The 26578-nt window shown below is 38.6% G+C and overlaps 1 protein-coding gene across 10 annotated transcripts in view; it reads right to left on the reverse strand.

Annotated features, from left to right (window-relative positions):
- Positions 1–26578, reverse strand: part of RERE (arginine-glutamic acid dipeptide repeats) — a 409522-nt gene that overhangs the window by 128292 nt on the left and 254652 nt on the right. For 8 of the 10 annotated variants that reach the window (XM_057305330.1, XM_057305328.1, XM_044391460.3 and 5 more), the window contains one exon: positions 26083–26187. In XM_057305330.1, coding sequence (XP_057161313.1) covers positions 26083–26187 — 105 coding nt within the window. Of the gene's footprint in view, positions 1–12068; positions 15190–26082; positions 26188–26578 lie in introns of those variants that run through there. The other 2 variants (XM_048221924.2, XM_057305332.1) reach the window with 2 other exon arrangements.

Below are 26578 nucleotides of genomic sequence, written 5' to 3' on the forward strand. Positions count from 1 at the left end.
GATATAACAAAGGAAGGGAGAAGACTAACAGAACAGAAAGATGTGGCCCAGTTCTCAAGGAGCTTACACTCCCAACTACCCAGGCAAGTAGCATCCATCCCCAAAACACCAGAGCAGGTCCAATCACTACATTGGTAAGCATAAAACATCTCAGGAGAAACAGAATACAAAAATGCCAAGGGAAATGATGAAAATTAGGCAGGCTTCAGAGGGAGACAATAGTGCATCCAGTGGTTAATTTCCAAAGAAACCTCTGAAGGGGAGCACATCAGCAGGGCACAACAGGGCTTCCCAAGGGGGGATTAAAACCCTGCAGAGGCGGAACAGGGTGGGAGAAACGGTTGCATAAGTACTGTCTTTAATATACAAAGCACCTTCACTTCCCCACTAGGGGAATGGCATGTTGAAAAACAAACCAAAAGATGGACTGTTCTAACTAGGTTCATGTAGGAATGACATGCTGTTTTAGGAGGTCTGAGAGGAATCAAATAGGCCAGGAGGCTATTTTAATCATGATTACTTTAAGAAAAACAAGCAGCCAGTGTTACTGACCATTTCCCTTCCAACTCGTCCCTCTGTTTCATAACTAGCTATGAGCAAAACTAGCTGCCAAAAGCTCTCCCCTGTATTTCTAAATACTTTCCAAATGCTCGCCTGCCTACACGCAGGTCTAGCCAAAATGTGTCATTTGAGAAGGTTTCAGCCGCAGCCCATCCAGTAACTTGTGCCCGCGGCTCAACTTCCAGGTTCTTCTAGAAGGTCTATGTTATGCCAAGGCTCTCAAGTGGATGCCTATGAAAGCATTTCCCCTGCTGCACATGCACTGCTAAGTCCTTGATAATTCTAGGACAAACATTCCTAGTGTGTTTTTATTTTAATCTTTTTCCCTTTTTTGTGTGGTTTATTTTTTGTTTCTTCCTTCAATATTTTCATAAGCCAATATTATCATATTTAGCTCAAAAATGTGCCACAATAATAAAACAAACACCAAATATCTTATTGAATATGACTACTTATATACCACTGGTTTTCATAAAATAGGTTAATAATTATTACTACTAATAATAGTTATACAAGTGAGACAAACAAGTGTACTATGGATCTAAAGAGCCCAAACTGGAAACGGTTTCTCTCATTTTTGTTTCTATCAATGATGGGTACTAACAAGGTTAGAAGTTTAAACAGTCCAAATTAAAACAACCTTTGGAAATTTAAAAACCAATTTTTACAACAAAATTATTTCTTAATCATATGCAACTTTTAAATACTATGGTTTCTTACAGCAAGAAAAACAAGTTATTTTTGAGGAGGATTAGGACCCAAGGTAAGCAGACAGTGGCATTAGCCTACCATTTCTAGGAATGCCTGAATATAGATTAAATACGGTAGAAAAGTTTTTAGGTCCAAGATAAAAAGAGGCAGCTAGCAACATGCCCCATTAGAGAGAACTGGATGCCTCTGACAGAAAACCTATCAGCATGTGAACTGAAGATGAGAGACGAGAAGTAAGCTGTGTGAGAAATAGCCAGTACCCAGCCACATCCACGATCCACCGAACAATCACTATTCCTCCCCTCCCTCTTCTGACAGCATCCAAACTCTACATTAAACTCCCTGTTCCTCCCCTGCTGCCTCACTGCCCCCTTCATCCTGATGCTCCTCTTGTGGTCCAAACCGCCCTAACAGAGGACGACGCTCTGTTAAGACTCATTTGGACATTTCCTACCACCCCACCCACTATGGGACTACACACTTCTAGAGTATAGGAACTGATACCCATCTTGTGTGTCCCCCAGAATCTAATACGGACCTGCCTGGCATTATTATGCATTCAGGACAAATTTAAAGTTCCTTGGTAGCATGAATACTTTTAGATTACCAAGTTGTAAAACTTGACAAAAATCACCAGGAATTATTATTTAAATGCAATATCAACAGCTTGTGAAAAACACTCTTAATAATCACGTGCTGACCAATACATATTTCCTTTTACTTAACACAGCAATTCCCAAACTTTTGGTCTCGGAAATTCTTTACAGTCTTTAAATTACTGAGCATTCTAAGGAGGTTATATTTTTGAGAAATTTCAAAAAAACTTTTTTTAATAACAATAAGCTATGATATATTAACATGTATAACTTATTTTTATGAAAAGTAATTGTATTTAAACCAGAAAAAAACTTAGTGAAAACAGAGACACTGTTTTACTTTTGCAAATCTAATACAGGACTTAATAGAAGATAGCCAGATTCTCATATCTGCTTCTACATTCAATCTGTTGCAATAAGTTACTTTATTTTTTAAGATTTTATTTATTTATTTGAGTGAGAGACAGAGACAGTGCAAGCAGATGGAGGGGAAGAGGGAGAGGGAAGAGAGAATCTCAAGCAGACTCCTCACTGAGCGCAGTGCCTGACGTGGGGCTTGATCCCACAACCCCGGAGATCATGACCTGTGCTGAAATCTCAAGAGTTGGACGCTTAACCTACTGAACCATCCAGGTGCCCAGCAGTATGTTATTTTAGTTAGAGCATATGAAGAAAACCTGGTCCCACAAAGATAATAATTGGAAACAGAAAGAATATTTCAATAGTCTTCTTGGCAATTACGGATATTATTTTTGAGACTACCCCAAAAATTCAACAAAGTGGTCATTTCTTAAAGGTTTTTACACAATGTGAATCTAAAACCTCATCTATGATCTTTATGGCCTCTTTTACATTAAAAATCCATTAGTCTGTCTTGGCCTTTCAATGGGTCCTTCTACCCAGACATGGTTTTTGTAATTTCATGCGTAAGTTAGATGGAAAATATTGGATACCAGGTTTATCCTTCAATTAGTAACGATGACAGTTAGCATGTAAGTACTTTCTACTATTCTAGGTGCTCTACAGTCTCATTTTTATGTATTAATTCATCTAATTCATATCTTGATATTAATGAGAGCATTAATAGTGACAGTCACAGAAATACAGATCCTATTCTATCTTATGTGTGAAATAACACAGCTACTGAAGAGGCTTCTGCTTGACGTACAGTGTTGCTTAATACAGTAAGTCTGGGCAAAAACAGGATGGCCATCAATTAAGGAAGGAAAATCCAGACCAACGACGGTGTAAATCCCAGCGAGGTGGGATAAAGGATACTACATATAAAATAAGAAAACAAAGACGGAAGTCATGTCCCAGGATAGTGCAGGACAAATATATGTATACTCTCATCTTTGCCTCAGGGTTTTCACCTACATTATCCTAAGTTTAGGTATCTGCGGTTGCATGACAAACACCAGCAAAATAATACTACTAGTTATCACTTACTAAGTACTATTTGTGCCAGGTATGCATTATTTCATTATTCCCTTGACAACCCTATGAAGCAGTATCTCCACTTTATAGATATCATTAAATAATGACAGTACTAATTTTAATATTAATAAAGAAACATATACAGTGAATATTTACTATGTACCAGGCACTTTAAGCAAATTCCACATATCTTCTTATCTAATCTTAAGGATGACCCTATAAGGAAGGTGCTATTATTACTTATCCAGATAAGGAAACTGGAGATGAGAGTTATGAAACTGCCCAAGATTACACAGCTAACAAGTGGAAAGGAAAAACCAGGATTCAAACTCAAGTCTGGTTGACTCCAAAGTCAGAGCTCCTGTATGGCAGAGAGATTAAGTTACTGAACCAAAATTACATAACTACAAATAGAGCAAGTATGAGAATATATCCTTATCTTCATTTCAAGCAACAAAGACAGGATTATCAGAAAGAGTTTCTTTTTAGTTTGAAAATCATGTTAAAAGAGAAAACCTACAGGGGCCCCTGGTGGCTCAGTCAGTTAAGTGTCCAACTCTTGATTTCACCTCAGGTCGTGATCTCAGGGTCGTGAGATTAACCCCCAAATCAGGCTCTGCACTGAGTGTGGAGCCTGCTTAATTCTCTCTCTCCTTCTCCCTCTGCCCTCTACCTCGCAAGTGCACATTCTCTCTCCCTTTCTCATAAAAAAAAAAAACGAACTATATATATATATATATATATATATATATAATCGTTATATATATAAGGAGAAAAACTTTCAACGTTAAAAGCCAATTTATATAACATTGTCAAAATAACAAAATTATAGAAACAGAGAACAGATTAGTGGTTGCCAGGTGCTAGAATGGGGGATGGGCAGAGAGGTGAGGGATCGAGAGGTCTGTATAGTAACAGAACAAACATGACAATGGCAGTGGTTACATAAAGCTACACTGAATGACTACACACACATTTTACTAATGTCATATCCACGTTCTGATGTTATACTATGAGGGAAGTGAGTGAAGGGTATATAGGAGCAGTGTGTAGTATCTTGCAACTTATTGTGAATCTAAAAAATTAAAAGTTTTTAAAAAGTCAAAAGAATTGGTTGGCTGAACGATGTATTACAGACAGACTGGAGAGAAGAAAGCTACTCATGAGAAAAGCTGATTAAATGGCCAAAAGAGTCCCATGAGATGTACTGTAGACAGCTGAACAAGTGACAGAAGAAAGAATGCCACAGTTAAGGAGAAAGTACATTCAAGGAACTAACTCAAGTCACATAAATTCTTTTTTCCCTGTATTTATTAAGGATTCTGGTTTGAGGTCATCCTTGTTGAGACATCCCTATGAATCATACTACAAAAAGAAAAGTCACCATCCTCATCTGCAAGGATGAATTTCTCTGTGAGGTTAATGTAAATAATATATGTTTTTCAAAACAGCTGAGGTTCAGTCCCCATTATTCTATAAATCTTTGCTTTGGACCATGAAAATACAGTCCCAGAAGCCAAATTACAACAATAATGGCAAGTCATTGTGTTTATTCCTTGAGTATTGAAAGAGAAAGAAAGAAAGAAAGAAAGAAAGAAAGAAAGAAAGAAAGAAAGAAAGAAAGAAAGAAAGAAGAAAGAAAGGGAAAGAAAGTCATTGTATGTGAAATCTGATACAAAAGAAATCCATGTAACAAAGCAGTATCCATGGCAACTACAACTTAATATTTCAGTCCTCTTCAGCTGCAGTGGATTAAATAAAATGACAAGATGTTCCCTTTGAAAAGTAACCTGTTACCATGGAAACGTTTTAGTCTAAGAAGTAAACAGGGAATGGACAGAAAGGGGCAGGAAGCCTGTAACTGAATATCAAAAAGGGAGAAGCATCCACCCAAAGGAGATGAGAGAGCGGGCTGGCCAGATGCAGGCTGGGAGAGGCAAGTGTTTGTGAAGAACATTCACTCAAGACACCCAAATAGCTCTAAAAGAGTGTGATAATTGCTTACGACAAGGACTTGGGTCTAAGGGGAAGACGAGGGACAAGAGCACAGGGTCCAGGGAGAAGACATGAGCTGGCAGAACAGAGGCCTGTCACAGGGAGATGGCATGAGTTCTCACCCTAAACCCAGACCTGGGCCCCCCCATTGAAGCCCAGAACACCACAGCAGCATGGCCTGTGGCCCATTCCCAAAAGGCTGGGACTGCATAACTCTCCAGTTGGACCCCCTTCTCTGTGGCTGGTGTCACATGTGAATTCAATCACTGTGCAATCTTCCTTTACCTTTCCTTCAGATCACAAGGCTCAGAGAAGAGGTAATTCTTAACTTTTCCATAAGGTGTTCAGTTGAGCAGGAAGACTGACATGAAATCAACACAAAGAAGACTAGAAATTCTACTACTCACTAGCTCATTCAGAAAGCAATCACAGAAATGGACTGCAGGTCCAGAACGAAATACAACAAATTTTAGGAAAACTGAAAGGCAGTTTATCAGAATCACTTTTTTAAAATTTATTTTTAAGGGGAATAATTTCTTTCTTTTTTTTTTTTTTTTTTTTGAAGATTTTATTTATTTCAGAGAGAGCGAGCACGTGTAAGCATGAGCAGGGGGAGGGGCAGACTCCCGACTGAGCAGGGAGCCCGATGCGGGGCTCGATGCAGGGCTTGATCTCAGGACCCCGGGATCACGACCTGAGCCGAAGGCAGACGCTTCACCAACTGAGCCACCCAGGCGCCCCCAGAATCACTCTTTTTTAAGAAGGCTTGTGGGCAGGAGAGAAAACTGGGATGATAAGAAGGAAATCTAGAATAGCATGCTGGGTTTCTCAGATTTCCCCAGCATGAACACAATTGCCAAAGCAGTCTTAATTTTTTTTTAAAGATTTACTTCTTTATTTTAGAGACAGAAAGAAAGTGTGGTGGGAGGGGAGAGAATCAGCAGACGGATGAGGAGCTTAATGTCACAACCCCGAGATCATGACCTGAGTTGAAATCAAGAGTCAGACACTCCACCAACTGAGCCACCCAGGCAACCCCCTGCCAAAGCAGTCGTTAACCAGTCTGAAATGTCTTTCAAGTCTGACACAGTATCTTAAAAACCCATGTAAATTTTGTATTTTATTTGATGACATATTCACATTTGTTTTAAGAGAAAACAATTCCCTAAACCTGATTAAAATCACGGTGCTTTGTACACCCTATCAGATGTCCCAAGACTCTGGCAGCCGCTACTGGGAGGGAGGAGATGTCGCACACACCACAGTCTAGACGCTCAAGTGCAAGGGAAGAGCACAGACTTCAGGGTCAAATGAACCTGGGTTAAAATTTTAGTACCAACGCTTTATTAGCTTAAATGTGATCTTGAGGACACAATTCAATCTCTCTGAGCTGGTTTCCCCATCTATGAGATGAAATTCATAATGACTGGCGAGCAAAGTTGCTATAAAAATAAAAGATGATCTACAGGGAGAAGCAGCACCGTCCTGCTGCACCGTAGCCGCTACTATTATTAGCTCTAAGTACTGGCAACAGACGACAACAGGAGTTAATTCCTCTACCAGGAGTTCCCAAAGCACCACCTACCTCTCCTCAACTCTTGTCACAGGCATGATTTTTTAATTTATTTTGCATGATTTTATATTTATTTTGTGTAATTATTTCCTTCAATGTCCTGCCCTTAGACAGAAAGCACCATGCAGGTAAGGGAGCAAGTCTGTTTTTAGCTCTCCGTTATATCCGAGGGCCCACTGGCACTCACTAAATATATTCTAAATGAATAAATGACTCCAGTATTTTAATTCAACTATTGTTTAGCCATAGATAGCAACTAAGCACCTCGGTACAAAATTAAATCAAGTCATCTGTGATAGAAGGCTAGCCTCCTGCCCAGCAGGAAGGATATTTTGAATGAATATTGATTTATCAAAAGAGACAGAGAACCCATCAACAGAGTTAATGTTCCAAGTTCATACACAAATGCAAAGGTCAAGACAGAAACTCTTCAAAATCCCGAATCATCATATTCTACCTTTTCTCTGATGGAAAGTCCATTAGAGGCCATGTGATCTAATCTTCTATCTTAACAGAAGGAACCAAGGCCTGAGGAGATAAAGGTGCTCTTCCAAGGGGTCAGAGTGAGTTAATTATGGAGGAGTCCAGGCCACAGAAGTAGCTCTCCTTCCACAGAGTACCCCCTAAATAGAAGTCAGAGTCCAGAACTAAGAATTTAGGGCATTGTCTGAGGAGTAAGAAGAATTTTCAAGCTGACAATAAGCTGCAGTAAATGTGGCCTCTGTACAAAGTCTGTAACATCAGTAGAAAAATGGTAAAAAAAAAAAAAATTTAACAACATATGAGAAAGGATCTCATTTCAAAGTGGTAATCACAACCCAACACAAAGCTATACATACATAAATGATGTTTTAGAAAACAGACTTATTATTTTAATCCCACTGTGATTGAAATAATTTATAAAGCAGCAATATTTGAAGATTAAGCCGAGCTCCTGACCAAAAATATTGCTTTCTGCATACTGTAATCAAACTTTATAAAAACAGAAATGTAGCATCCCCAGAAAAGGAGGGACACTGGGCTATAAGTATGTCTTCAATGCATGTGTGAATGTCTCTTTGTTCCCAACAGGAACTCTCTGGGAAATACTATGAAAAACATGACCATCGTCCTATGCCTCTTCACTGTGGTGGTATGAGTATGGGGGGAGGAGAGGGAAGAGGTGAGGGCAGGGAAGAAGGATGCAGCCTTCACAGCATTAACACACACACACACACACACCATCAGAGAGGTAAGAAAAGAACAACACTTAATGCTGAACACACCAAACATTTTACATGACATGGAAGTAAAGCTTCTTAAAAAAATTTTTTTTTCCAGGAAATATAAAGAAAAATATAAAACACACAAAGGGCAAGGGAAGAAAGGAGATCAATAAATGGTGGTTAAACATATTGGTCACTAATCTAATTACCATAATTCCCAACACAACTCCTCACACTGTCTTAAAAATAGGCTGACCAAAAACTATAGATGTTGTTGAGATAACCATACTTATATGAGACTGTAGACTTGGCCTTTGAATTAATAACAATACACTGAGCAATTAAGTGCCAAGCAGTTTCATACTGTTTTCACCCCATCTTTATAACAACTGTGAGAAATCATACTTATTTTATTGGAGATATGGTCACATGGAGATATGGCCCATGAGAAAACTGAGATTCAGAAGAGCGAAGAAACTCATCCAACGTCACTAATTAGGTGGCATTTGAACCATACCGTCTAGCTTTAAATCTAGTCTCTTCTCTTACAATAAATGTCACTGATTTATTCAACACATTTATGCCGAAGGCCCATTTGGCAGGCACTCTAAAAGAAACTGGGGCTACAAAAGCACAGATGTAGCCCACACCCTAGAAGATAATCAAATAGTCACAAATAAATGTATAATGCAAAGAACTTTGATAGAAATAATATCTAATTATCTCAATTGAATTAAAATGAGCTCTTCTTATAGCTTAGACCCAAAGTATCAAGAATATACAACATGAGAATAGGTTCATTTTCTTTCAGATCTGCTTTAAAGATATGTTCAGGAACCTGTATCCTCCCCATCACAAATTGCTCAATACAGATGATCATCAGTTTGGGAGGAGACTCATGAATGCACACAAATTCATGAATTTCATTATTTCAAATCTCCCTTTAGCCTATACTTTCTATTTTCTCTCTCATTCTGGATGACATTTTTTTTAATGGCTTTAGAATAAATGCTTCTCTGGTGGAAAGACAGATCAGTTCAGTAATGACCAAAAAGTAAAGGGGAAAATGAAAAATGAATTCAGAAGGAAAAAGGATCAGAAACAATGAACAACTGGAGAATCACAGACATGGCAAACATCAGGTCTTAGGTGTACCAGAGTCTTCCAATCTAACACATCAGACAAGAACCTAGGATAGTCAAAAATGGAGCTATGTTATTAGCAGATTCACAGGCTCTGAAAAATTTATATTTTACATAAGAGGAACCCTTTAAATGTAAGCCTCAATCTTGGATTCTGATTCAAGATTCTAATAAAATGGGAAGAAAAGCTAATAACAGGATAATATTTTGGTGAACTTTTACTTTTATGTTCTTCTGGAAACATAAGTTGTCCATATTCACCAATATTTCCTGATAGCCTGAGGTATAACAGGAGAGGAGTGATAAGCCAAAATGAAACTAACAAGCATCTTTCTAACGTCCAAGCTGTGCAGGCCCTGGACAACTTCACCAACCAAGAGAATAACCTCCTATGTGCTGTTCCTTCACCTCTACCACCACCGGACAAGCATAGAAGCCCCAAAGCAAGAGATGGCTGGTCAACAAATAACATTCCAAAAATATTTTCCCAAGACAGGAAAATACAGAAATGCACAGTACACAAGGAACAGCTCTTGTGACTTATTTTACCTGATTTGAAACACAGAAATTTGACTCTAAACAGCCAGCAGTGGTAACTACAAGTCCTCAGCATCTAAACAGGTGGCTGCATACAAGCTCACAAGTACACATTTGTATTAGGCCAGGCCAGCTAGCCAGACCAGTAAGAGGAACCTGCCCATAGTTGATTCATGAGTACAGCTTCCTAGTCACACTTTGTTTGCTAAATATAAAAAAAGTTGAAGTAAAGGCCCTAGAAAAGAAAGGCAGTCTGCATGTGTTTTCCGGACAAGTATTGTCCGGACAAGGATTTTCTTTTTTTTTTCTTTTTCTTTTTGAAGATTTTATTTATTTATTTGCCAGAGATAGAGACAGCCAGCGAGAGAGGGAACACGGGCAGGGGGAATGGGAGAGGAAGAAGCAGGCTCCCAGCGGAGGAGCCTGATGCGGGGCTCGATCCCAGTACTCTGGGATCACGCCCTGAGCCGAAGGCAGACGCTTAAAGACTGAGCCACGCAGGCGCCCCTCAAACAAGTATTTTCTGAAATAAGTCTGGGGTGCTAAGTGCCTCTGGACCCAGATGCTCTTGTCCAGAGAGACGGTAATTTTAGACTTACAAGAGAAATGCAGAAAGGAAGAGTATTCTAAATGGAGTGAATTAAGACAAGTTCCAGAAGCAACACTACACGGTATGGGGAAAAACTGCCCCAAATCCCCAAATGCAATGTTCAAATAAATGTGATCGTAATTGGGAAGACAGCCCTCATAATCAATGGAAAACAAGATTAAAAGTAGTAATAAATGCACTAGTCCTAAATTATCCCTGCATAATTCATCTCCTTAATCACAATCCTCAAACGGAACCTGCTGGAAGCCAGATGATACTTCAGTAATATTGTCAAGTGGCTAGAATTCACCATTAGCCTTCCTTACAACTTCCCACCAAAATCAGGGTCCTCCTCCGACAAAAGGTGAGCACACACAGCTCCATATTCATATTACATGACGAAGAGCTTATGCTCAAAATCTCTCCGTGTATCACCAATGTCCCATGAGTCTCCTCACTACCCTATGGCGCTTTTCCGCTGCACATTCTTCCACATCATATGCTTCCACCTTCCAACCTCACGAGTGGACAAGACTTAAGTGTCACTTCAAAAATTTTTCCAACTTTTATCAGAAGAAAAAAGGGGAGAGAAAACAAAGAGTAACAACAAATACAACTAATACAATTCACCAACTTCACTTACCATCTACTTGGGTAAGAACTGAACGTGTCCTAAACCTGAGTATTATGATTGGCTCCCTATGTTAACCACGGTGAAAGCCATCTGTCTGAGCCCTGGCTACAAACAGGACACACAAAAAGGGTAACTCCCCCTCACAGAAAAGACTAGTGCAGGACACATCAAGCAGTGGGCACAGAACCTGGCCTGGCCAGTGCCTCCACCTTCTCAAGCATCAACTCCTCTTTTTACTCCTCTCCTACAGAATGTACAAATCACAAAACAAAATACACATACACCACAAATGCCACCTTCTGCTAAAACAAACAAAATACCTGGAACCTTAACTTCTATCACAAGTGTCACTGCTTACAATTTTTTTCTTAATTGTCAAGACGTTTCCCATAAACTCTGAAAAGAATGGACTGTTTCTTTTTGAAACAACAGAAAATGATGTGACATAACCTTTGATTTCTTTATTTAAAAAACTATTTTAAGGTGATACGGTTGCAACCATGATCCACAACTACTTCCTGCATATGTCAAAACGTATACACCACTTCGTCTTCAGACTTCAGAACAGATCACAAGAAATATAATTTGCTCTGGCAAACAGGCTCTCAATCAAAACAAGTTCCACCCACCTTCAAAGCAACCAATAGCTGCCCACCTACCACCCTTCCTAAAACATCCAAACAGAGCTGCTCTTGGGCCCAGGAATCGCCTACCAGCCACACAGCAACAGAACAGCCGGCAGGTTTGTTCTGCAGGTGCCTGAAGGCAAACAAGCTCAGCACTAGGCATCCATGCAGGACTCAGGTGAAAGCTATACCCGGAGAGAAAAGGGGAAGGGAAAGGGGAAAGGGACAGGGACAGCAGGATCCACAACGTTCTCCATTTGCTTAATGCATCTCCGGGCAGACCCCATTCTTAGCTCTGATTTCACGCTTCGCAACACCACCTACATGGACAGCCAGGGCTGAATTAAAGGCTCTTAGGAACATGCACTATGAATGATGAAATGATTCATAAACATCTTCAGAAGTGAGAAAGAGCAGCAAAAACCATCACTGTTTCGGTGCGGCCAGAGGAAGGTAGCCTACCTGCAGGGGCTGAATGGATCATCCATGACTAACAGGCTCTGGTGAGTCTAGCTGTATCCCTGAACCTCTACTTACTGTTAAAACTCTGCCCTTTTCTACTCTAACAACTCAAAATGGAGGCACATGCAGTCTGAGAGACCTCATAGAGCTTTCACTGAGCTTGTGCTATGACCTAAGCCTTCACGCAGAACGCAGAAACTTCCCCCTCACACTGACAGGACTGAGCATGTGCTGTGACCCTCCCTCATCCATACACTGTCTCTCAACGCAATCAATCTCAACCCTGCTGTTTCCGTAAATAAAGCCCAGCCAACAGACTCTGCAGCTTCTCCCTGCATACCAAGCTAGTGTGCAGGGAAGTGGGGCCTTAGAAAGGGGATCCGAGACAGCCAACGCTAGGGAACTCGGCAAGCCACACCATCCATCGAGAGGCTTCAGAGAACTGCCCTGCTCTGACAAGACAACAGCCAAGTTTTGTCTTTTTTTTTAAATGTGGTTTTAAACAGCAAGATCTTCAAGAAGGAATAACATCAAAAGATACAGATATGAATGACCATATATAGGATTAATTAACAGAAACTACAGTACATTTATAAACATAGTAGTAGCTACTTAAGGTGAACAACCCCACAAATTTCATTTTGCAAACTTTGTAAACATTTGAGAAAAGGCCACACAAACAATCCTGGCAAAGCTGTGGAGTTCTGGGTATTGTCACAGCTACAAACGCAGTGTAGACAGTACAGAAAACAGAGTATCTAAAGAACACTGTATTCTATGCAAAGAGCTTACTCTCTCTTAAATAAGAAGCTCTAAAATTGCCTAAAAAATAAATAAAAACATTTCCCAAAGAGATATGAATCCAGTCAGGCATGTCTAGCTTGAAAAATGTACTTCTAACACTAACAAGGGAGGGAAAGCTCAAATCAAGAGGTCAAAGAACACTATGCCACAAATACTCGAGCATCTAAAACTCTCATTTGAGATCTCCTGATTCAAAGATTTAGGCAATGTTTTATAGCACTGCCCGTGAAGCTAAATTCATTTAAAATTTAATCAGAAAAGATTTCTAAAGCCACACCGGCAAGGCCGTGCCATGCTAGTCCTACTGAGCGCTGTGTACTTACACTGTCCACAGCATCAGCCAAGACATTTTCTGCTAAAATCTCTAAAAACACACACTTAAAAAAAAATAAATAAATAAAATAAAATAAAATAAAAATAAAAACACACACTTTGTGCCTCTCCCCATAGCCTCCTCCTCCAACAAAAAGGCAAAGTGGGCTGTCAGCCACATGAGATAGCCTCGTTTGGGATGCACACACAAGCATAGTTTTCCACTTGCCAACTAAGAGATGATTCTATGTGTGATTAATTTGTTACAATTAAAAAAGAAAAATAAGACCGTGAAACTCCCGAAAATGTATAAAGGACAAGACAGTAGGAAAGAGCAGCGCTAATTGTGTTTCCCACAAACGTAAGAGAGTGTGAAGAAATTAAAGATCTGCTTAAGAGAGTACTCCGTGTCCTCGAGATTCCTAAAATAAATGCAGGATCCATTCCATTTCCTTAGTGCTCCTGTTTTTGTTATCAAATAAACTAAATTCTGAGACTATGATTAGAAAACTCTCAGCATACTGAAAATGTCATTTATACAACACAAGAAATGCCAAATACACTTAAATAATTTTGCTTTTGACCCAGCAACTGAAGCAAGCAGCTACAGCTTGGAAGACCACTTTCCCTATTGGTACATAAAATAACATGTCCCCAGACGTGCGAGACCAGAAACAGTCTGAAGAAAAAGACTCTAAAACAAAAGCAACTGAATTGCCTAGAAGTCAAATAGCACGAATACGACTATCAAAGTATTTCCTTCAAAAGTGCATTTTTTCAAAACTACCAAATCACATGGAAAATGTTCCCTTGGAGAAATCAACATAAAATAATAATTTAATAAGTTCATCATTATTCTGAGAAACCACAGGAGCTGTTCCATGAAGCATAGCATAAAAATGGTTATTATGATAGCAATTCAGGAAGTGTCACCTATAATTTTGGTCCCACCAAATACCCTGAGTGACACTAAGGGCAAGCCATCAAAACCCTACGACCTTTTCTCTGAACACTGGGTCCCGTGGTGGCCGTGGCCTCCTTCAACACCCTCTTGGTCGTCTTTCCTGACACTCACCTCATAGTTGCCCTCTGCATGCCACCCGGGCAGATCCCTAGTCCCGTCTCTCCTCAGTGGTGGCACACCCCAGGGCTCACCTCACTCTGCAGTTCTCTTCTCTGGTGTGTGGAGAATTCACCCATTCACCCACATTCCCGGCCGGCTCCTCTCTGGAGAGACCTCCTTACTGGGAACAGCTGGGAAACCTCAGAGAACTTCATTCTCCTCTTGCTGCCCCCTAACTCATGTCAACTTTTTCTGCGGTGTCTCACCTCTCTTAACAGATGATAAGCTCCTTAGGGGCAAGATCAGTATCAAAATCATCTTTACTGGAACCACCCAAATCTCCTCTTTTGTACCTCAAAAACAACAACAACAACAACAAACACCTGAAGCACTGAGAAGGGCAAAATAACACTTAGATAGTCATTCCCTGGCAGAACTTACAAAACCTAAATCTGAAAATGAGGAAACATCAAACAAACCCAAACTAAGGATATTCGACAACACTGGCTTCTAACTCTTCAAAAAATGTTAATGCCAAGACGAAAGAAAAAAAAGCCAAGAAAAATGTTGTGAAAACAAACAGAAGCAAGGGGTATTAAATCAAACAACTAAATGCCAATGCATGATCATGGGGAGAAATCACTATGAAGGTCAGTATTAGAAAAACTAGCAAAATTTAAATATGGACTATATTCGATTAAATGGTATCATATCAATGTCACCTTTCCTGATTTTGCTAACCATATCATGATTATATAAGAGAACGTCCCTTGTTCTTGAGAAATACACATTGAAATATCTATGGAGAAAGAAGCCTGATGCTGCAATTCACTCCTAAATCGTTCAGGGAAGGAAAACAGAACAATAAAGCAAAGATGGTTAATACAGAGAATAACTCGGCAAAAACAGAAATAATAAAGCAAATCTGTAATAAAGTTGAAAATATATATAATACATAAAATAAAATCACTAAGAATAAATTAATAAAGCAGATATTGCAAAATGTTAACTGGTGAACTGGGTGAAAGATATATACAGGAGTTATACGTAGTAAGAAAACTCTTGAGTTATATACATAAAATATTTAAAAATTTAAGTATGTATGTATGTATCTATTTATCTATATATTAAAAACACCTACTTGTACTAGTTAGTCTTCAATCATCAGTCCTCATGGAATCTGGAGACTAGACACATCACTGGCAATGAGGGCTACCTGCTTCCACAGTGCTCTAACCCCCAGACTGAATCACTTAACACCCAACTCTGAGTTCAGTCCAACCTCAGAATATGAAGTCAGTTCTCCTCAGAGAAAATTGAGAAGCCCTGAAACCTTGTGGTTTGGTAATTAAGTAAGCCAATGTGCTATTTAAACATAAGTTCCAATTTTAGAAATGGGCTCTGTTTCCATTGAGCAAGCCCTATCTTACTGAGGACCAACCTGTGGCTCTACTCACTACTTCCAAGCCCCTAAGACCTGGGCCTTGTTTTCTCCATGGCTGTCTTGATCACTAGATGTCTGCTTACTGCTGCTGACTAACTGCCTAGACCTCATTCCTGCCACATTTCCTTGCCACCTAGCTGCCTGCAGGGATATGCACACACAAGTTGCACACGGGCTACCCACGTGCTTCCTTCTGTGGCCTCTACTGCTAGGCCTTCCTCAAAGTCCTGTGATCCCAAGTACTTCTACAGTGTCTCCGGATCTCAGACCTCACTCTCTCCTCCGATTCTACCCTTAGCGAACAACAGTTGAAGGATTAACATTTGTGAACAGATTAAAAGGGACCTGAGAGGGTGAAATGAATATACTACGTTAATGGAGTCTTTCTAAAATTAAAAAGGTTTGTTACATAAAAACTGACTGAAAAACCATTTTGTCCACTGTCATACTTAGTTTTTCATGAGCTGAAAATTTGTTTATCAAATGTAAAGTAAGAACTATAATATTCAAGTTCCTAGGTTTTATTTTAAAGAGTTTTTTACTTACCAGAAATAGAAAAATGTTTAAAATGTTTTATTTATTAACAACAAATTGTAAAGCAAAAGCAGCAATGAAAACTTAACATTCAGGCAACTCTAGAGAAAAAAACTTGGTGGAAAAAAAAAAGATATTCTATTTGACTTTTAATTAGTACTAGTTAGTCAAGAGAAGGGAAGCATTTAGAAACTGTGTTTAGATTTTATTTTACAATCGTCCCTTGTGTGTGGAAATGGAGCTGAATGTTATATCTACTGCTCTGATTTCCAACAAACATGCTGGTTTATCCTATCAATTCTAACAATCTGCTCACATGCTTTCTCAGAGTCTCTATGGCAAAAATTATTATACCATATTAATAAAGATTCATTTCTTCATCCCCAATTCTCACACATTTTCATGTCTTAATGGATATGGGATTCCTATTTTTTTCTGATTTTAGAGGGATACTTCCAACACTCTGCCTTTAAGTATAGTGCTTGCTACAGATTACTGTTTAATTATTCAGTCACAAGAGGGAAGTTTTGTTCTACGGTTACTTTGGTAAGAGTCCCCTCCCCCAACATGGACTTTCAACAACAGTTTTCTCAACATCAAGATGAGTATATAGTTCTTCTTCGTCATATTAAAGTGGTAAGCTATATTAACAGATAAATTTTTAAACCAGTCTTGTGTTCTATAAACCTAACTTGGGTAAGTAGATTTTTCATGCTTTGCCAGATTCCATTTTCTAATAATTTATTTAAACATCTTACATGCATGTTCCTAAGTAAGACTGACCTATAAATTTTACTTTTTATTCTGGTTTTGGTATAAAGGTTTGACTATCTTCATAAAATGACTCAGGGAACCTACACCATCTTTCTCTGTTCCCTGGAACACTGGTAGTTACCTATAAAGCCACAGTCTAATTTTTTATTATTATTTTTGGTCTAATGAGAAGAAAAGGAAATGTCCTGTACAATTGAAAATGCCTTTAAAGGAAGAAGGCATGCATTTTTTTTTACCCACTTCCTCCTTCTTCCAGCCTGAAATCTAGATGTCATGGCTACCATTCAATTGACACCTTGAGTACGAGGTAAAAGTTGAAGTTAAGAATAGGTCCCTGATGGTTGTGGAGTCCCACGCCCACCTAGAACTGCTTCCTCTCAAACTCTGCTTACATGAGAGGGAAATTAAGGTTCTATTTTGTTTCAGTCAGTTATATAGTCTCTCTCTGATAGTTCTAGTGTTGAGGTGTATAGCTTACCATTTGTTTTATCTGACTCAAGTTGATGCCACATTGTTTCTTCCAACATTTTGTCATTTTTAATAGTGCACTTGGCATTCAAAGATATATTATCTGTAGATATCCTACAAGTTTTTGAATGAGAGTATGCCTCTTGGAGGCTCAATGGCCCAAGACCACTTTTTACATTATCTTTTCATCCTAGAGTTCTCATATTTTTCAAGAATGTTAATTCGTGTTCCAACTGTCAGGGGGGCAAGGCCCAAAGTTATGGATTGTAACAGAAAATTCTCCCTCTATTCCTCAGTCTTCTTTTCTGTGCTTAAAGTCCCAGTCCCACATAGGTTTCTCTACCATTTCCCTCTAATTCCAGATACATCACCTACCTCACCCTTTCACTGAAGAACAGACCTTCGATGGCCCTAACTTGGTAGAGGGCTCTCAGTTCCAAATCTCTAGATCAAGACCCCATCTCCTATACCTGGTGGGTGTTAAAGGCAAGACCCTTTGGTTAAGGAGACAGTAATTAACCCAACCTCCTCTCATCAGGGCTGATGAAGGATCACAGCTTAATACTTTACTTGACAGTTTCTCTTAATTCTTACAAGTTCAGCTCCGCATTTAAAAGTTGTTATATTTTATTCAACACTGGTAGATATTTACTAGCAAAGGGGTTTTTGAAATTATCAAATCTGATTTTTTGTCCTATCTTATTAAAGTTCTTATATTAAAAAAAAAGTTCTTATATCCTCAGTAGGGCTGTACATGTACTCTCAACCGTTACCAACATTTGCCAGCTGACATAAATGTTATAAGAGTTCGAATGTGACGGATGGCAGAGGAAAAGCAAACAAAAAAAAATTTATACCTAGCTTCAGTTTCTTGTCCTCAAAAGCTATACAAACACCATGAGCTGTGATGAATGGACAAGAAAACTTCACTAAAACAGAAGTAGATTTTGAAATGTCTGAAACCCAAATTAACTGAAATAAAGGAGATCTAGATTACTCTTCAGCTGAAGTATAAAGATTTGTGCTGAAAAAAAATGTTCACAATGTTACTTAGAATAACCAAATATTGGAAAAGCATAAATGTTCAACAAGATGGGACGAGATAATTATGAGACATCCACATGATGGTAGATAGTGTTCATTACAAATGTTTGTGTAAAACATTTAATGACATGGTACGATGTTCACAATAAAAGAAAATGAATAAAGGAATGCATGATTATATGTACATTTTGTGTAAACAATATTTTAATTATACTCTTAATACATACACACACCTATATACATGTGCACATAGATGTAAACTCTCAGTTCCAACTGAGATGTAAACTGAAGGGGAAAATATACAAACATGGATTATATAATTATGTATCATTTCAGTTGGCTTCTTTAACTTTGTATTTGTCAAGTTACTCTCTAGTGAGCACATATTTTTCTCTTCATTAGAAAAGCTTCAAGTTATTTTCCAACACAGCCAGAAGAAAATGAGGTTGTATATGAGTCAACCTATGATAAAAATCATCAATGTTAAGAGCACAGGCTTTGAGTCAAATAGGCTTGGGGTTTCCTGTTTAGTAACTGTATGCCTCAGGCAATTCTTTAATATAATGCCAATTTTCTTATTTGTAAAATAAAGGTAATGCCAACCTCACTGAGCTTTTATGGGAAAGAAACAATGAAGCAGAGAGTAAGCATTCACTGCCTGCAAGTAGTAGTTGTTCTCCCCTGGGCCCTCCAAAGATGTTACAAATTTGTTTCCTTGAGGTCACACTTTAAGAAATACCAAATGCTAATTCTACTAAAGATACAGTTCAAGATAACAAAACCCATCCGTGTGTGGGAGAGAGTAGAGTCAGTGATAGGAAACTGAAGTAAAAATATTAAGGATTATGAAATAAGGTTTCTCACTCTTAAAGATGAGAATTACAAATAAGGAAAAAACTAGCAGGAACCCTATGATATTGGATTAGATGTGGAGAATCTGGTATGAATGCATGTACACACACACACACACACACACACACACACACACACAGATACAGAAATATAGATGTAAAAGTTTGCATACTCTCCCTCTCCCCCACTTTCTTTCTCCCTCCCCCACCTGACACACCCTAGCCGTTTACTCAGAGGCCTGACAGCAGTGACACAAAGTAATGACCACACCTAAGTATCATTCTCTGAAATCTTGGACAATTTGACCTAAAAATGAATAATGATAGTAAGAGATCATACAAACAACTGAATAAAATAGGAAGCCATTAATCCACCTAGTGTAAATAAATGAATAAAATGAAAGTTTCATGGGAAGAAGAAGCTATCTATGCGTGGTCTCAAAGCAGCAACCTTCCACAAAATGGTCATTAATTACAAAAGGAAAGAGAAATTCTGCAGTTGCAAAGTCTGGCGAACAGCACCTTATTCAACTGATTAAACATTACCAGCCATGAGACAAATTATGACAGGATGTAGGAAAAAAGAAGACATGACTTCTGTGCTATCCCTGTCAAAGATACACGATCTAAATCTAATAAGGAAACATCACAAATGTAAACTGAGAGACAGTCTACAAAACACCCTATAATCTTCAAAAGTACCAAGGTCATGAAGTGAAAGAAAGACTGAGAAACTGTTCCAGACTGACTGAACAGGTGTAGGACAACTGAATTCATCAAACTGGCTCCTTTTACTATAAAAGTCGTCATTGGGAAAACTGATAAAATCTGAGTGGGGTCTGTAAATGCCATGGCAATATCTGAATATTAATCTCCTGAGCTGGAGGACTGTACTGTGGTTGTGTAAGAAAATGCCCTTGTGCTCATAAGGAATACCCTAAGTATTAGAGTGTGGTCAGTCTCATGGCGATGGCATACTTTTAAAGGGTTCAGTTAGAAAAGGTCTCCTCCTATACTTGCAACTACTCTGTAAGACTGAGACTGCTTCAAAACAAAGTGAAATCAATGAATTATGCAAGTAAAACTCAGAATAGTGGTGGGCACAGCAGGGCTCACCAACTGTAGCTATTATTAGTAACATTATGGCCACTGTCAGTTGGGGGAGAGATTATTTGTGAATCCTTGCAAGTGCCTCAGTTTATGATTGCTGCTAAATATAATGGCAATCATCCTTAAGCTTCAATATTGCTTTAAAAACTCCTCAGAAAAAGAAAAGCGGAGAAGGCACAGGTGACTGATCACAGACATTCTCTCCTGGATGACATTGGAGCTCTCAGCTTGTTTTCCATCTGACTAGCAAGAGAAGACTCATTTTCACAAAGCAAAAAACAAAAAATACAATCAGATGTTTCATGCTACAGAGCAAGTCTCTGAAGAGATCAACAACACTTTTATAAGACAGTATGGGGTGGGGGTGGGGAGAGCAACAGATCAATGACCATCAGTACAAAATGCTACATTTTATATGTTCTCTTCACTATCCCTACATGCACTTTAGTGACCTAAAGAAGAACTCTTATCTAGCAACGGGAAACAAATAGACTGGTTCCTGGGAAAATTCGTGTTTCATAATTTAAAGGTAAAGGCATCTCCTTTCAAAATGGCCACTACCAAATTTTTCATTCTTGCTGAGACCCCATCGTTACTCCCTTCCCCTCCTTCCCCTCCTTGGCCTGAGGCAAGAACCTTAGGAGAACTTTTCAAAGGAATGAATCATAAACCCAGAAAGGGCCAGAAAGTATAGTAAAAAAAGGTACTGGCCAATAGGCTGAAGCTGATTAAGTGAGGGGATGGGAAGATGGGGAAAAGGACATCCAAAAATTCAGTAAAACCTACATGCTTATATAGGGGGACAGGTTCATTTATTATAAAAAGCTCAGATCTATTTATTAATAAAAAAAATTTTTTTCAGGGCATCTGGGTGGCTCAGCTGGTTAAGTGTTTACCTTTGGCTTTGGTCATGATCTCAGAGTCCTGGGATTGAGCCCTGCGTTGGGCTCCCTATTCAGCAGGGAGTCTGCTTCTCGCTCTCCATCTCCCTTCGCCCCTCCCCCCTGCTCCTGCTCTCTCTCCGTCTCTCAAATAAAATCTTTAAAAAAATTTTTTTTTCAATTTTCGTTCTCTCAAATTTTTCATTGAAATATTCTGACCCTAGAAATGTACTGTTTCACATTAATGCCATTTACATATTCATTATAATTGTTATGTCAGTTTCATTAGAGGCAAGAAATTTATCTTTCATTTTTAGCAATTGTATATTTTCAAGAAGAATTTTGTAATCAATATTCTAAGCAGAGTCAAAAATTTCCAGTGTTCAGACTTCCATATGCCAGCACAATCAACCAGATGGTTAATGGTCTACTTGGTAGAATCAAGACATCTTAAGAAGTAGTTTATATTTTGCTTTTGGACTTAACATTTTATGAGGTTAAAAAAAAAAAAACTTTGATATTTTTCAACCGAATTTATAATTCCTTTTGCAATTTCCAAGAAGCAACAAAAACCTGACAGTTTATACTAGCAACCTACAAGGTAGCTTGTGCCACCCCCATTTTATTGAGGTAGAAACAGAGTCCAGGAAGTACCACCCTTAGCCCTGAACACAAAGATGAAGTGACAGCCCAGAATCAGAACTCAGGCCCCCTGAGTCCAAGAGGGGAGTCAGTTTTAACAAAAAGATCAAGAAGTCAGATTAAATGGCTATGAGATACTAGATAAATAAAAAAGCAACTAAGGACAGTAAGCAGAGGAATGCAGCCATGTCCCTCTGATTATAGATTATATCGCCTCTTTTTATAAGCCAAGATCAACCTCCTTTAGCTCAGCCAAGAATACTGGTGTTTTGTGCATATGTCTATAAGGTCTAACCGGCTTTATGTATTAGGACTTTTGATGTGAAATTTATTGACTTTATTTTCTAACCAGAATTTGGATTAGAACCCTCAGACAAAATGAGAACATAATGACATTATATTGCAGAGTATGCTGATTGCAGGATTAAATCTGGATTAAATCTGGGGTAAATCTTGCTCATATAGCCAAAGCACACACTCTCCGAGTGCAGAAATGTCAAAACAAACTCCAGAAGCAAAGCCTGATTACCTAAGGGTTCAAAACTCAGGCCTCTCTCATTAGTCAGACCCTTGTTGTTTGCATCCTATTTGAAGCTGGAAACATCTGCCACCAAATTTTTTACTCAGGTAAGTTTTGTTGCTTAAATGACATGGATAGCAAGAATACAGTATCACCATCTCTTGTCAAAGATCCTAAGGGTCAGAGGATTTTTAGAATTCAGAATTTTTTGGATTTAGAAAGGTACTATAGCCATATACTATATACTAAGTGACATGCCAGCAGTGTCTGAGCAATGACCCCCCTACTCTTTCACACTGGTACTTCTGCAGTAAAAACTGTGGAAACTCACTCAACTCAAGGTGAACCAACTCAAGAATATAAATAGCCTCATCTCAGTTCAAGCCAAGTAGGACCATCCAATGAGCTTCAGCACTAACTTAGCATATTTTTTTCCCCCCAGAGCTTTCAGATTTCAGAATTGAGTTTAGGATTTCAGAATTAAATATAGAATTTCAGAAAAATAAAAATCCCATGTCAATTACCAAGAAATCCACACTCCCTGAACTTTAAAGGCAAAGTACCAAAGACTATAGAAAAGTCTGTTTCCTACTGTCATATACATGTTCAATAAAGTAATCCCATCAAAAACAAGAAGTCTGGAACGGTCAGGTCTCTGACAAGATGAAACGTTCAGAAATATAATAACCAGGTTAGGGGAAAAATTTTAAAGTAGCCAAACACTGGGGCTTATTAAAAAAAAGTACGCAAAAAATGTGAAAAACCACTCCAAACTTTCAGTGCAGGTGACTATGCTAAATAAATTATGGAAAATTACATAAATCAGCTTTTAACTACTATCAAAAATGTGCTATGAGAAGGAAATAATCCCATCTCAAGCTTTAGTTTCAACTGCTCACTTGGACTAAAGTTCCTGAGTTATTTCAGAGGAGGGGAACGGTCATCAAAGTCACCATTCTGTCACTTGCAATGGTCTCAGCCATATATATGCTCTGTCTCACAGACATAGAACAGTTTGACGTTTCCTCTCCAGATGACTCCGGGCACTGAGTTATAGCACAGAGCACTATGCAGCCACGATCACATGACAGTCCTGCTCTTTCGAATGGGGGAGAAATACACCAGAAGCCCGCTCTTCACACAACCCCATCCCTCACAGACTTGAAACAAAGACACAAACAGAGGTAAGTTCTTCAAGGGTATGAAGCCCAAGCATTCTAAGGATTAGGCTGTGTGCAAGGCAGGTGGGGAAGGCAGAGTCTTTCTACACTTCTATTAAATTACACACACTCTTGTGACAATCTGAGCAGCTGTGGGAACTTCAGAGTTATAAAGTGGGACTCAGGGTGAAACCGGTGAGCTAGGGCAAATTTTTACACTTACTTTGTGCGAAGTGTGAGATCTGCCATAAGCTTTACTTACAAGTAGACATTCAAGGTTTTTTTTTTATTTCAATTCATCCAACACCCCTCAAAAACCTACAACATGTCAAAGCATGAGCTGGACGAGGAGAACACAAGCACAGAAACGAACAAATGGCCACCAGGAAGTCAAAGCAGCAAAAGAAGTGACTCAGGATGCGTATCTATAAACACACGGCCATGAACATGTCTCGGTGTTGTTTTTTCAGATGAGAGACAGATATCCTGCTGCTGCATACCTAAGCCACTCTTAAAAACATAACCGATGGGAAGAATCACTCTAAATGACTGGCAGCAACACCCGTTGAAAAATGAGACCAGAACTTGCGCAAGTCTCTATTTACACAGTTAAGTTATACAGTATCACTTTTAATGAGCATTCAGCAAAAAACAGATACATAACCAAAACTAGTAAAAAAATTATTTGGTTGCTTCTTATGAATCCAAGAGCTAAACATTTAAAACACAAAAGCTATTTAGTCAATTCACTGATACAATCTAACTTGTGCAATGTGACAACCACTGATCAAACAGTTAAATCAACATGGCATCACTGGAATTATGGACTCCTTTGCATCCAGACAGAAATCCAAGATATGACCACGCAGTCAATAAATCCATTCTGTAAAATAAACATTTTGAAATACAGGATGCTCTGAAATACTATCACTGATCAGCTTCTCTATCACTGGCACAGGGCATACTTTTGAAAAAGAAAACAAAAGCTCAAATTTACTGTTTTCTAAAGGAAATACAGGAAAGTTAAAAAAAAAAAAAAAGTGACCACTGGATATTATATAAGACTGATGAATCACTGACATCTACCTCTGAAACCAATAATACATTATATGTTAATTAATTGAATTTAAAATTTTTTTAAAAGCTGACCATTCATTACACTATCACCCCTGCAGTTGTTGTCTATAATATACACAGAGAGAAACACTAATATGTATGTGCCGACAGAGCTTCAAGCAGCCTCTAAGGATTGTGACAAAGAATACACTGCCCTTTATTAACCCTAGATTATCTGAACAGTAACCTTCTAAGTTTTACATATAATTTCTCAGCATCCTCTAGGAGAAGGTTTTCTCTAAAATAATACCCACCTTGAAATCACTCTGAATACAGGTCTTCTACTACCCTCCTTTGGCCAAGCAGCTTTTCTTTCTTTCTAAGTCCTTATATCTGTAGATTATGTCTCGGATGTCCTGAGCACAAACTACTTGATCACCAGCTAACATTCTTCTTTTTCTTTTTAAATCCTTAACCCATTGTAGTTGCATGATTGATGCAGAATAAAAATGAACGCACATACTCTTAAAGAAGTTCCTCCGTGTGCTAAGTTAAACTAAAATCTACTACAGACATAAAGAATTTTTTTCTGTTGATTCTACTGTTTCTCACTTAAAAAGTAATAATTCTACCTGTTACAAAGATCTCACTGAGATGGCTGAGAACTGAATGTAGCCATCTCATCCCAGTAATCTTACTAAAGATGTTTCTATGAGTCTTTCTGAGGTTTTACTAAATGAATAAAACAGATGACTAATCAACAAATTTTCCGTAATGTCGTAGTGTTTTCGGGAGTGCCTAGGTGGCTCAGTCAGCTGAGCGTCTGCCTTTGGCTGAGGTCATGATCCCAGGGTCCTGGGACTGGGCCCTGCATCGGGCTCCCTGCTCAGCGGAGAGTCTGCTTCTCCCTCTTTCTCTGCCGTTCCCCCAGTTCATGCACGACCACGCGCTCTCATTCTCTCAAATAAATAAAATCTTTAACGAAAAATGTCCTAGTTTTCAATATGGTATCATGGAAGGCTAGACAGAATGTGCAGTAGGGTAATAAACTGCCAATTCATAGTTAAGTTCAAAACACAGATCAACTAAATGTACATCTTTGCCCTGCCCTCTTGAAACCCAAATTTTCTCACTTTTCCTTTTCTTAATAAAATCAAGAGCAAACAATAAGCTGCTTTAGACACCAAAGACATTAATTAGAACTCCTTCCAAAGAGGTTTACTTTGGGCTTTGGAGTTGGTTTATTAAAATCTTACTAGCATATACCCAAATGTGTAAACACACCTACACGGATGCATGCACGTGAGAAAAGCAAAAGTTCTCACTGAGTGGGTCCAAGTAACTCACTTACCTTGTCTCAGGGTTGTAGCCTAATATGTAGAAAAATGAATCCACTCGAGCTTTAAACTCTCTAGCAGCAAATATGTCAGAAAAATGGGAGATGTTACACTTCCCTCTGAAAATAAACAAGCATAAAAAATACATTAGTATTACTGTCAACTGCTTTGCAAACCAAAACACTACTGGAGGGACAGAGGCAAGGAAAGATAAAACTAAATCCATGTTACTCAAAAAACATGTAGAATATGGCTACAGACTCCATAATTACCGATTCAAAAAACTGGGAGTTCCCAAAAGAACTAAGAAAATGTCCAAATGTTGTATTTTTTTGTTTCAGGACTGCTTCAACCTACAACTTCAACTGCATTTACCTCAGCATTTTAGTCATGGAATAGAATTAATTAAACCACAGAGGTAAATTGAGGGCAGGGCTGTGATGAAAGGATATTAAACTAAAATGACAGGAAAAATTTAAACGACAGTTAAATTACTTAACAACAACAACA

This window comes from Ursus arctos, unplaced genomic scaffold (genome assembly GCF_023065955.2).
Source record: "Ursus arctos isolate Adak ecotype North America unplaced genomic scaffold, UrsArc2.0 scaffold_32, whole genome shotgun sequence".
Lineage (NCBI taxonomy): Eukaryota > Metazoa > Chordata > Mammalia > Carnivora > Ursidae > Ursus > Ursus arctos.